The 13,788-nt window shown below is 32.6% G+C and overlaps 1 protein-coding gene across 2 annotated transcripts in view; it reads left to right on the plus strand.

The window, feature by feature from the left end:
• The window catches only part of LOC106470293 (Golgi-associated PDZ and coiled-coil motif-containing protein-like), a 61,466-nt gene extending 48,043 nt beyond the window's left edge, over positions 1-13,423 (plus strand). For both annotated transcript variants that reach the window (XM_022398899.1, XM_013930838.2), the window contains exon 9: positions 7,277-13,423. In XM_022398899.1, the coding sequence (XP_022254607.1) occupies positions 7,277-7,316 (40 nt within the window). In that variant the 3' untranslated portion in view covers positions 7,317-13,423. The remainder of the gene's footprint in view (positions 1-7,276) is intronic.
• The last annotated feature ends 365 nt before the right edge of the window (positions 13,424-13,788 follow it).

Consider the following 13,788-nt stretch of genomic DNA (forward strand, 5'->3'; position numbering starts at 1 on the left):
CGCAGGTAACTCGAGCATTTCCACTCTTTTTAGGTATATCTCGTTTCTGATTATTTTTTCTTCACACCCTAACTTTCTTGTTCTGGTAGCATTGATTCCCAAGCTTTTTGTGGCCATTGAGTAACTAAATTTATTAATTTTGTTCTATAATGTTCGCATTTTAGAAACCACTATCCTTATTCATTCGTTAGACTAACCTAATTTTGTTGTCAGTCTATACAATTGGTGTGTGTCCTAATTAGATGGGTCACAGTCATTTAGTTCAACCACTATCATTATTCATTCGTTAGACTATCCTAATTTTGTTGTCAGTCTATACAATTGGTGTGTGTGTGTTAATTAGATGAGTCACAGTCATTTAGTTCAACCACTATCATTATTCATTCGCTAGACTAACCTAATTTTGTTGTCAGTCTATACAATTGGTGTGTGTCCTAATTAGATGGGTCACAGTCATTTAGTTCAACCACCTCATTACCCTCTAAATAGAACAACCTTTTGTTGTTGCCTGGCTCTGTTATTTTCTTCTTTTTGAATTTACACAGCCCATCTAATATCCTCAACTTTATTAAAGCCAATTTGTCACGTGCATTATACAATACTACAGTTACTAGTACTACTATTAAGCACAATATTACCATCACTGAATTAGATAACTTCCACTTATCTAACCTCTTTCTTTCTGCTGTAGCTCACAAGTAATCTACATGCTGTTGAAATTCCTCTATACTTAACCCTGATCTCTTAGGGGGCAAATTTTGAGTTTCTGTGAGTTAAGTAATGTCTGTCTCTATATTTACACTCTGAAGTAACTGCGATTCTTTCTTAATCAATAATTCTTGCAGATCTGGAATTTTCACTTTCAAATTAGTTCCCATATATTTAGTTTTGCTTCTAATACTGGAGGGTAATGTTATTCCTTGACCATGTGCCAAAGAGTTTCTAGCTAGCCTAAGGTATTTGCTATCTCGTAGCTTAACTACTCTAGTCTGATAGTCAAAGTGATGTACATCTGATTCAGGGCATCTACTAATATTTTCCATTAAACAACCAAGGCCCTGGGATCCTTGTTTTATAGAAATATAATGGTTTAGGATTAATTATTTTTTTTTCACATAATTCAGCTATTCTATTTTTTACTTCCTGCAAATATTACATAGTTACAAGTTACAATAGGCACTGAATATATTCCTCAGTTAGGGGTCACATACTCGGATTGGCCACTCTATGCATCTTAATACGTCTCTTTCCATCATTTCTAAATACATATGCTGATCACTTGAAATAACAATCTATGGCTTTTCGTTTTCTATAGTTAAAGCCAAAGAGTAGTTTAATGCGAATAATAAGGGTACAATTCTATATAACTTAAACATTCTATCTGCTGATTTTAAAGGGTATATCTATAAATATTCTTAAAGTATCCTTTATGGCAGTGGCCTTGCCTATACGTGGGGATCACAAACTGTAAATACGAGGGTAATCTTTCAATTACGTCTAACACTCTTTCTAATTTACTTGGGGGCAGAAAGTATGAGCTTAACTTTCTATCTGCAACCAGGTACAGTGCCTGTACTAACTTAGCTAACTCAGTCCTATTACTTCCTACAGGGAACAATAATGGTTTGTAAATTATTCTGAAATATAGTGTTGAAAACTAGCTTTTCAACTCCTTATTTATGATGTTCAATCTGTTTTATTCTGGTATATATTGATGCATTAGTAATACCTACTAATGCTCTAGATACTTTCCTAATCTCTTGATCATGAAAGTTTATTGTCTCAGTTAATAAATTCATTATAGTTGCATGTTCATCTATCAAATGAATCATCTCTCTAGATATTTGTGAAAGGCCATGTCATCACGTTTCTTGACTTACATTCAAAATTTTATTGATCTACTATTTCATGAATTTATGTCAGTAAGTTTGGCATCAATATGTAGATTATAATTCAGATTTCAGTATTATACCTTACTCAATTTTATAATTCAAATTTTAGCATTATACCTTATTGAATTTCTTATCTTAAAATTCAATATTAAAAAACACAGTTAAACATTGATTTTGTGTGTCACGTGGTATGATCAATGCAGCGCTGGTTCAAATTATAAGTTTGTGATGTCAAAATATGAAGTCTATAGATTCGTACGAATTAGGAATTCAAATCACTGATATTGACAATCTATAATATAAAATAAGAGCCTCTTATCTTTTCAGTTTGCTAATATGTTGCTCATGTAATAAATCAAACACAGTGCCACCCCGTCCACCTCTTTACATTTTTGGTAACGGTCCATTATATACACTTACTTCTTAATATGACATGAATAACCAATCGAAAGCTCAGAATGTCCCCTAGTGACTTTTTGGCCATTTTACTTCTTAGGACGCCATCTCTTCTTTTGAAGTAAGATTTTAAGGAGGTAGGTTGTGTCTTTAGTCTGCTAAAAATTTAATATTTTTACACTGAAATGCAGCTTAGTTACTAAGCTTTATAAATTATAGTGGCATTCTATTGTAATGATATAGTAATTTATGATTTTTGGTTATTGAATTGTACATATAAAAACTAAAAAAAACTATTTTGTTTCACATCATCTACATGCAAAATTTTATAAGGCTCAGTAAACGAGTACAAAGATCGTAACTAGAAGAGATAATTGTTTGCTTTGCTTCTTTATTTACTGTTCTGTGTTTAAGAAAAATAAGCTTAAGAACTTATTTGTAAATAGTAATAATGTATATACATATATAATGTATTATAACTGAAACATGACTGTACTTTACAAAATACTCATCCACTAAAACCCAGCCAAGACAGATCACTTTGTAAAGGCCAGTTTTATATTCTTGGATACAGTAGCATGAGTGCATGTGCACTGCGTTATTGTAACTTCTGTATTGTTAGCCAGGCATGACTGGAAGATCAGTATAATAAAAATAATAAATGTCTAATGTTATGAGATTTAAGCTACTTAGACTAAACATTTGTGTTTTCGTGTTATAATTTGTAGTCATTCTAGAATGAAGAAAGCATAATTTATATTTCCTAATTTTTTATGGTTGTTACGAGGTTGGTCAAATTGATATACCCTGTATAGTTAAGATAGACAAAATATAAAGTTTTACTCAAAGCAAACATCTGAAATGTATTTAACAGGTTTAGAGGTTACACAAATAATATTTGAGATTTTTGGGACGAAAAATAGTTTTTTAATCATGACATGAAAATAACTTTGCACTTGGACTAGTAACAAAACAGACTCGATATTTTCACAAACAAATCTTTAATAAAAAATACTTGGAACCATTACTGAAAGTCTACCAAATTTTTTGAAGATACACATACAGCATTAAAAGTTATAGTATAAATACTTAATGTGTACAAATATATATATATATATATATACAAACTCCTGTATTTTATACCGAGCCCTTGGCAAAAGGGTTAAAGCTACATTGCCACTAAATAACTGACAACAAATTTTTGGTCTGTAGAATTGCTACAAATGACCATGAATTGTGAAGTGAAAGGTTCTGACAATGTTGTTAACACTGACCCTAGGTCTGTGGCAACTGGTGGATCATTGACTGTTGAAAATGTTACTACCATAGTTCATTGTTGCGTCGGTTCTTTTCTCATTTTCCTGTCCCTGCATCTGAAGTGCATTCCCCTATTGACCATGAGGACAATGACTTTGATCAGCTATTTATACTTCCCAGATTTGTAGTAGGTTTCTTGTTTACCTGTTGACGACAATGTTCTTTATTCAAATATCTATAACTTTGACTTCTCTGGTTTGTTTTTTACTTTCCGTTTTTCCTATGTCCTTTGATGCTTCATGTTCCTTAATAGATGACTCATGTTTTCTTCTCACTCTCAAATGCCTTGACCTACTTGACTCCTTGAATGTTATGGCTTATGGTCAGTTACCTTTTCTGTTCCCAATTTCTTGAATCCCTTCTACTTTTAACTCCCATATTTTCCCATCTTTGCCTTTTTCTTACCAATTTCCTTTGTTTCCTATCCTCTCTTTATCTCATATCTGAAGCTTTACACAGTGATCCTATTAGTTTTTCTGGAGACCTATGGTCAGTCCTATTCAATACCTTGAACAAGGGTTTGAGATCTGCTTTGTTTCTGCTTACTTGGTTTCTCTGTTGTTGGGACCTTCTGGGACATGACAGTCTTGTCTGTTGCATTTGTCTTCCCCATTTTTACCTCCATGATGTATCTTTGGCTCCTTTTCTTTTCCTTGAAATCTGTGGAGGTGTTTTTATGTTTTGGAAACTAAGGACAAAGCTACCTGACACCAGTCCTACCTTTCCTCCTTGGTTTCTCATTTCTCACAATCTTATGAGTCCATTCCTATTTCTCAACCCTGTAATCCCTCCATATATCTCTCTCTCATTAGGTTGGCCATCATATGTCCTGTTGGTTACTCCTTCCCTTTCTACCATGTTGGCTCAGGCCCTCTAGGGGCATTCTATTTCTGTTTGCTGACCTTTAGACCCTTTTTTTTGTAGCCAACCAATTGGTCATTCAAGTTCTTTACTTCTTGTCTTATCCTCCTCTGTCCTTTTTACCTTTCCTTCCTCCTTCCAATCCACAGCAGTTTCTGCATCTTGAGGCTGTGTTAACAAATCTCCAGGGTTGTATTTTCATCTTTTTGCTGCCCCCCCAAAAGACCAGAGACTGGCATCATGTCAACCATTTTTCTCTTCACCATTATCTGGTTCAAGATGGAGGAGTTTCTTCTTCTCCATTGGTCCTTTTCCTCTGAACTATGGATGACCAAGATCAATGTCTTGGACTTTTTTCTCTATATTCCATTCTGTTTCCCACAATTTTCAAATAATTTCCTTCATTTCATTCTCCAAGATCAGGCTCCTTACATCTTCAACCAAGTCATGGAAGTGTTTACTTCCCATGTTCACAGTCAAGAATTTGCTTCTATTATTACACGAATGACTAGTTTCTCCTTGCCTCTTCTTGGCCATGTTACTTCTCCTCCAAGAGGCAACTCATCTGGGTTGGCTGGTCAACTTTTCCAAGTAATTCCTGACTCCAGCTCAATACTTAGTCCATCTTGGAGTCTTCTTCAATTTTTGACTCAGTCTTCTCCCATTCATTTGCAAGACATGGAGTATCTAGTCACCTCAACTCTTGCCTCTCCTATACTTCTTATGTGATAGGTTCTCTCTCTTTTGAAGACTCTCATATCTATGGAACACTTTGTTCCTCCAGACCAGGCTCACATGAGGCTTCTTCAATGGACTTTGAGCATCCAATGGAAAATCTCTCATGATTCTCTGTCCTTTCTTCTGATGCTGCCACCTTCTCATCTCAAGGATCTGTTTTAGTGATTGGATTGTGCCAACACTATGGTCAGTATTCGACAGCCCTCCCTTCCCGGTTCATGTCTCCTGTGGAACTTGCCTTCCATATCAATGTTCTGAAACTCATGACTGCATATTTGGCATGTTCCTATTTCCTATCTCATCTTGTGGATCACTTGGTTATGATCCCTTTGACAATTCTACAGTTGTTTTCATATCAATCATCAGGGTGGGACTTGCTCCAGGGGCATTTACTTCTGCATGTTGGACTTTCTGCATTAGGCCCACTCACTTTTAATCTCAGTCTTCCTCATCCAGAAGCTGTCATGTTTGTACACTAACAATTTGTCAGTACAAAACTCATTTCACTGTTTATTAAAAATTTGATACAGAATATGTGTTATTAGTAAAATTTCTCACTTTCATTAACAATAACATTGACTTCTTAACTTCACCTTTAAACAAATTTTCTTCCTACAAAATATTTCATTACATATCAGTAGAATTTCTTGTTTGGATAATTTTCAACTAACAGTAGTTATTGCATTGCAGTTCTGGAATAATCTTAATATTCCAGTCAGTGAGTAAGAAAAGATCCAACAAATAAAAACAGTATTCCAATACATTTTTCAAGATTACACAGAACTGTTTTTACCTTTGTGAAAAATTGTAGGTACAAGTCATTTTAAATATTGTTGATTTTTAGAATCATGAGATTAAGTTATGCCATTTTCTAGCACATTAAAAAATGATAATATAGCATATTGATATACAGCCATTATGCCTAACCTGTTTGCTAGGGTTGGAAAATTTTACAAAAAGAATATTTTGAAATAGAAATTTACATCATTTTAGAATAGAATCCAAAACTTTATGAAGAAATATTAAAATGATAGCCAAATTAGTTCACCCATTTTCTAATATTTACCATTCAGGTGTCTTGTGAAACAGATTGATGAACAGGTTTGCACATGTTGTTTTGTTTTGCTGTGCTGTAATTCACTAGTCACAGCGAAATGGTGAAAAGCACCCAGTGTTCCTTGTGTGTGGCTTCAGTTGGTCAAATGTGTTCCCAATACCACTGTTGAAACAAAACATGAAATTATTGTAGTGTTGTTACAAATAATATTTCAACATTTTTTATAGTATGTATGTACTCATAAAGTTATTAAAGCTGTACATTAATATTTAGAAAAATCTTATCCAATAACCAATGTAAGTGTATTTTTGAAATAGATACTGTTTTAATTTTGTGCTCTCTATTCTACAGCATCTATAACTGTTTACATAATTCTTGGAAGTACTGGCATCTTTTTAATTAGCTCTAGTGATTTGAATTGAATAGTTTTCTTTAGCTTTCATTCTGTTTGTAGGCAGTTATAAGATTTAAATCTTGCAATTAAAGCAAGTTTTTATGTGCACTGTAAATCTTGTAAAGTTTATGGGATTAATGACAATAGTGTTTAGCTGTATAGCTGTTTGGTGGCATGCATGAATTAAAGAACTATATTTTCACAGGAAAATATATAGTTTTAAATTTTTCATTAAATAGATTTCAACGTCTAAACATATTTGTCATAAAAATATCCAAATTTTCATTAGTTTGGAGAATGGAGAAGTAAAATTCAAAACTATGTTGGTGAATATACTAAATGAATTATGATTGCTGCTATGAAGGAAATTAAGTAACATCACAAGTACCAATCTGTTTGCTCGTTAAAGCAAGTTGATCCTCTTTTATTTATTTATTACATCAAGTCTTTCAAAACTTAGCAAATCAAATGGAATAAGGTTTTCATATTAAGCAAAGAAATGTATATTTGTACATGTATATTTTAAGTATGAACCATATAAATCTGGGAATTGTTCTTTACAAGTGAAAAGCACCATGGTCAGTGATATTCAAAATATGCATATGATTCTACTCTTTGCAGGCAACAGTCATGTAAAAATTCAGAGGAACCAACAGAATAACAAAGTCACTGTTCATTGAAGTATAGCATTGAAGCTTTTCTGATATTAGGATGTCGTATTTTCGACTTGTCTCAGCACATTTAGTAGAAGCAACTCTAAATGTCAACGTATTTCTAAAGCTTTGTTCCTGAAACATATTTTACAAAATCTCCAAATGTTATGGATGTTTGTTTATTTTACATCTGTGTGAAGCAAAAAAGAGTAAATCTGAATTTTTTTTCTCATCAAAACCTTTGTATTTAGTTCAAAATAATAATAAAACCATTTTCCTAGATTATTGGTGGTGGTTATCTTTTACCTAAGTTACAACTACAATGAATCAATAAGTAGGTGTTATGTTGTTTTATATATATTTATATGGATGTCAATGATCTAGTTACAGAGTATGACAAATTAAGTTTATATTTTCTTTTTTTCACTCATTTTTGTTATTTGATGTATTTGACCATATCTAAGGATGAAAGTTTAATTTGAATCATTATTGGTTGCTTCTAAGTTTAAAATTCTCTAGAATGTCATTTTAATATTATCTGTTTATTAACTAATACTAACAAGGCAAGTATGCAAGTATATTGTGAATTAAAAAACAGAATCAGTTAGTGAATGATATTAATTAGAAAGATAATTATTCAAATTTAGTACTTTCAGAATGTCAACTTTACGGCATCGGCTTGGTATTTTTTATGCTAGAATAATATTACACTTATGTATTTGATGCCTTCATTTACATTTAAAAAGTGTTGTTTTGGGTAATTTTATTCTTATGTTGTGTATTTTTAAACAGTTAATTTTTTTGTTGGTCATCATAATTACTTGAAACACTTAACTATTTTCTTGGGTGCTTTATTATTTTTAAGACTTTAATTAACCATGTAACTGTATTGTGTGTAATGAATATTACTGACTTCTTTCTTTAATCTAAAAGAATTGGTTTGCTGCAAATAATTCTTTTAAAAATACAGAGACCAAGTTGTGTGTCTATGAAAATATTTTAAAAGTACAAAAAATAGAGGTTTTTTGGACAGATTAATCAACATTTCCAGTTGTTGAGATTGTTGTGTTTTTGTAGTTCATAGTTTTAATTATCAGTGCACTGAAGATGATGTGTACATCTTTATATAATATTTGCAAATCTAATGTGTAGATTTTAAGTTAGTGTAACATTCAGGTGTAAGTGCTGATTGGTTGGATTATAATTATTTTTTTTTGTTGCCAGGAAATGACACTTTTCTTTTCTATTAAAGAATGTAGAAAGGGAAGTTGTGAGAACAACGGTAATAAATATTGTATTGTGGTTTGTAACAAATGTAAGTCAGACAAAGAGCTACTGGATGTTTATTTATGCATTGAGGACCAAAATATTTGAGGATAATGTTTATAGTTTTATAATGCAGAATAAAAAATTAGCTTTTTGCACAAACTGACAACCAGTTTTTCACAAGTTTTTATTGGTACAGTGATTTCTTAGCCTTTATTATTATGAGGTAGGGGAGAGTAAATTTCTTAATTTTAATTTTTCATAGGATAATAGTTTACTTCTCAAAAATGTTAGTATCTACTTTTAAGTGATTTGTTACTTAACTAGATCATTTAAAGACAAAAGGTCATAAAAACCAAGAGTTGCTTAAAATATACAGTCTTTGTAACAGGTTTTTTCAAACATTAAAAATCAAAAAGGCTGAATAAGAGACTGTATGACAGAATTCAAGGAATGTTGAAATTTGATTTCTATTCATCTATTTCTGCTAATACTGACTATTATATTATTTAACAAATAAAGAGTAGGTGAAACAAATTTCCTTTAACTTTGTAAACATTCATCACAGGATAACATTTGATCATTCAAGTTAATGGTATTAATCTCTACTTTATTATTAATGAAAATAAAAATATGATTGGCTATTTGAGTAAGTTACTAGAGCTCAAAAGGTCACAGACTAGTGAGCCTTTTAAAATATGTGTATTTTGTAATAGTTTTTTTAATCTACTAAATTATAATATGGATGATTTTACCTGAGAAACATTCAGATTTTTAACAAAAAGTTTTTAAATCACCAAAAGAAAAGTTTGGCAACAACATCCAGGCTTGTGAGAGGAAACTCGTATTTTACATGTATTTTATGACTTGGCATGGCAGTATGTCTTTTCTTACCAGTGAATTCTAGTCAATCTATTAGGGGGAAATGTCATAGATGTGACAAGAGAAAATCACATGTAATTCAAAATACTTGGAAGAATATTTAAAGTATAAAATATTAACCAAGAAGTATTTGAAAACACTAAATATTTAAAATACTTGTACATCATAGTTTTTACCTCTAAAGATCAAGTACCTTTTCTTTTTTAACACATAGAAGTTTATTTTAGGAGGTAGTTATAAAAGAACTATAACAAACACATAGTATATAAAATTCTTTAGTTGAAGTTGGCGATTTTAATAAACAGAAGAATCTCTAGCATTTTGTTGGAGAGAAGGTTATGCTTTAAGGAAAGAATAATAGCTCCTATAAGTAATGTGGCCTCAATTCTGGCTGAAGGTGCAGTAGCTGTATTGAATTTCTTGGAGAGTTGTGTGATGTTTTTGAACTTTTTCAAGGTAGTTAACTCTCTTGATTTATTTTTGAGAAAACAGGAGGAGGTTTAAATCAGTAGAGTTTGATTTATTTGTTTGATCAAACTCAAAATGAAATGTCCTGGATTGGGGGTGTCAGAATCAAACATTGATTCATTCAAGTATTAGTTTTGAAGTTATGCAGTGACAAATTCTTTACATGCTTCTATTACTTCATTAGTGTTGCATAACCATTGAAATTTGAACCAGGGATGATTGATAATGGCAAGTAAGAGAATGTGTACTTTGTGCCATATACTTTTATTTTCAGTTTTACTGAAGTTTATCAGAAATTTGAGCCAGTGATCCAGCCCTTCCAAAATTCTTCCAAATGTCTGTAATACACAAAATCACTTTCCTTTAAAATACTCTTTTCTTTACAGTAAAAACAATTGATAAGATTAATCCCAATGAGCTGTCCTTGGCGTGTAGTGTATAAATCATATTCTATGAGGAAGTTAAGTTCTTGAAGTTTAAATTTTACAACTTAAACAGCCTTGCAGATGACATCCAGTTTGCCCTTTAAAGATAAAGGCTGACTCACAAAATCATAATAGTGTTTCACCACATTATTACTGGTTTTATTGTATTTTTTCATACAAATTTCTTCAATAGCATCATTTACTTTTTGAACTCCTGCTATCCTTGTTGGAGGCTGTGATGCACTTAGACATTGCTGCATTATAATTTCTTTCATAGCATACATCTGGCTTTTATGGCATCAGATGTGGATCAGATTAGACACATGGAAACTGCACCTTCCAAGAGGTGGAAAAATAGGGAATTCCAAGATGATATACTCACCTTATCACACATTTTAACTATTTTCCTTACACATCTGCCAGAGAGACTTGCACACCATTAGCCTAAGGCAACCCTCACCTAATTCCATGTGAATAAGTTACTGTATAATGACATCATAATGCAGTAAAAGCCCTCCACCATTAGGAGGGCAACACATCTCCATGAACAGTAACTCTCGTATGCATTTGCACTCATAGAAATTTCATTCTTCACCTCAGATTTGTATTGAACAGAAGTGATTTGTTTTAGATAGAACTTTACTATTCGTGAAATGACCTTAGCCATTCAACCTCTTTCAGAATTTCATTGTTATGTATGTTTCTTTCCATCTCTTTTGTCTATGTTCTTTTTTTTTTTTCATTTTCTCACTCATGATTCTTGGGTTTATGTTGTCTTTTCTTCTTTGCTGATTATTAGTTTTATTCTTTCATAGCTCCTTTCACATGCCCTAATGCCTCATCCCTCTCACATTTGTGACTCCTTTTGTCCTAATTTATAGACTTTTTTCCCTTCCCTGTAATTGTTATCTATCTGGTCAACTTGGGGATTAAGCCCCTTATTTTCTGTCTCATTTTCTAGTTCCTCATTTTTGTATTTTCTTCTTTTTCACTTTATTCTCCTGTTTTCTCTCCCTTAACTCTGTCTGTTATCTGGGGCACTTCTTTTTGCTTCATATGGGCCTTTGTAGGTGTTTCTTCCCTTCTCTGTTTAGTCTGTTCCACTTCTTCTGCTCTATCCCTCCATACTTTGTTCCCCTGCTGTCAGGACCCCTTGGATCAGGTTATGTTCTTTACTATACTCATTTCTTCTTGTGTACTTATTCATCTGGCTCCCTTTCTTTGCCCAGATGCCTTCAGTGGTGTTTCTTTCTCCCTAGTGACCATGACTAATGTTATACAGCTTCTGTCCTCACTATCTTACCAGCTTTATTCCTCCTTCTTTGCCTTGCCCTTTACTCCTTTTCCTTGTCTAGATCAGTCTCCTCCAAACCTTCCCATTCCTTGTTCCAGGCATTCTTCTTTTTTTCATTTTTCCTTTATCAGTAGTCTTCTCAAGGACTATCATTAATTAAACTCTGTGGGTACCTATCTCCTCTACTGCTATTAGTCTCAATTCCTGCCAACAATCACTTCTCTTCTGTTTTTGTTTCTCCTCTTTCTGACCCCATCTATGGTCTTCTTCACCTGTTCTGTGGTTGGTCAGAGTCAATGTGTCTGACACCTTCCAACACATTTCTCTCAGCTCCTCCTTCCTTTGTTTTCTATGTTTTATCCACTTTTTTGTGTCTTCCCATTCCATGATCTCTTTGACTCAGTGATGATCCCTCTTGCATTCATTGGCATTATGAGAGCCCTCCCTTGCCATATTCATGGCCTGGGGTTGGCATTCCTTTCTAGACCTATTTTCTACTGTTATTTGTTTTTTGGGATATTTTCTCTTTCCATTCCTCCCTTCTTTTACTGTGGCTACTTGGTTGTAAAGGGGGGGACTTATTCTGGGATCTATGTCCATTCTCGCCCCCATTCAATGTTTTGTACTTTCAGATGTTTCCTTTCTCTCTTGTCTCAACAGAGTTTAGCTTATCTTCTTCTTATGAAAACAATGGCATATCTGGTCACCAGGTTTTACACTTCTCATTCTCTTCCTGCATGAGAGGTTCTTTCACTTTTGGAGACTCTGACTATCAAAAACTGCAAACTTATTACTACCTTATATTCTAAACCATGTTTTAAATGTATTATTCTACACTTTGACTTGCGTGATATACTAAAGAGGATGTCATTATTGGTCAACTTAAAAAAATTGGAAAATCTGCAACACCATGGATGGTAAATTGCAAGCCAGGAGGAAACTTCAAAAGCTTCTATTGTTCAATGGCTATCCTTATAGTTACATTACTAAGACATTTCACAATTTTGACTGGGAAGATTTTAACACATGAAAGCAAAAAATAAACCACTATATCAAACGCTATTTCATGGGTTATACCCTTTATGTATGAACCTTTAACTACTGCTATCTGTCAAGTGATTAGAAGATCTGGTTTGGATATCCACATCATACAGGAATCTGGTAAAAATCTTAAGGATATTCTTCAATAACAATGATCTACTAAAATCTAAAAAGTGCTTTGCTAAGACCGATGGTTTAGAGAAAGCTTGCACACTTAAGAACACTGTCTGTGAAATAACATTTCATCTATATATTTATGTGAATCTAGCCTCCAATACATGATTGTTTCAAAGAACATATTCGTGCCATTGTCAATCTTAACAATAAAGAAGCTACTGCTGAACATCACTTCAACATACATGGCATAACTAACAAGACACCTTATTCAATCAAAATTTTACAGATTTGTGCCAACTTTCTTGACAGGAAAGGTATGGAATCTCTTTTGATTAAATCAAAATGTCATTCTATTAATAGATACAATGCCTAGCTCTTGTAAAAAGTATTATTCTTGTAAGGTTTATTCTATTTATGTTTTTTTACATTAACTTTTATGATCAGTGACTCCAAACTGTTTAACAAAACTTTTAGTATGTTTCACCATGCACCAGTGTATGTTATAATTGTACTTTTCTTTTCTTTTACTATAAAATCAGTTTTGTAACCTGTGATGCTCAAAGACCTTAAAAAAATACACAGGCTGAAACATCAGATAGAATAAAAAACACATTTATATGAAGTTGTTTGTTGTCTTACTTGAAAATATGCAGCTTTTAGTTTTATTTAGATAAAACTTTACTAACATACATATAGTATGTACATAAACACATTAAAGAATAATTGTATTCCTTCAATTATTGGAGACAATAAATGAAGGATGCACCAACCATTTATCATTGATGTAAATATCTTGTATTTTCACTTTTTAGCTGCAGCATAGCAGCTCATAGAATGGCTGAGTTTTTTCAAGTGCAAACTCTTAGTTAATAACTCCATCATCTCTTGACTGATTTGAGATCTAATTACAGTTTTGGACTCAGGTGGTCAAACTCTTTCATTTGATGTATTTGACCATGCCTAAGGTCTCAAAGATTAATTTACTCT

This window comes from Limulus polyphemus, unplaced genomic scaffold (assembly GCF_000517525.1).
Source record: "Limulus polyphemus unplaced genomic scaffold, Limulus_polyphemus-2.1.2 Scaffold3927, whole genome shotgun sequence".
Lineage (NCBI taxonomy): Eukaryota > Metazoa > Arthropoda > Merostomata > Xiphosura > Limulidae > Limulus > Limulus polyphemus.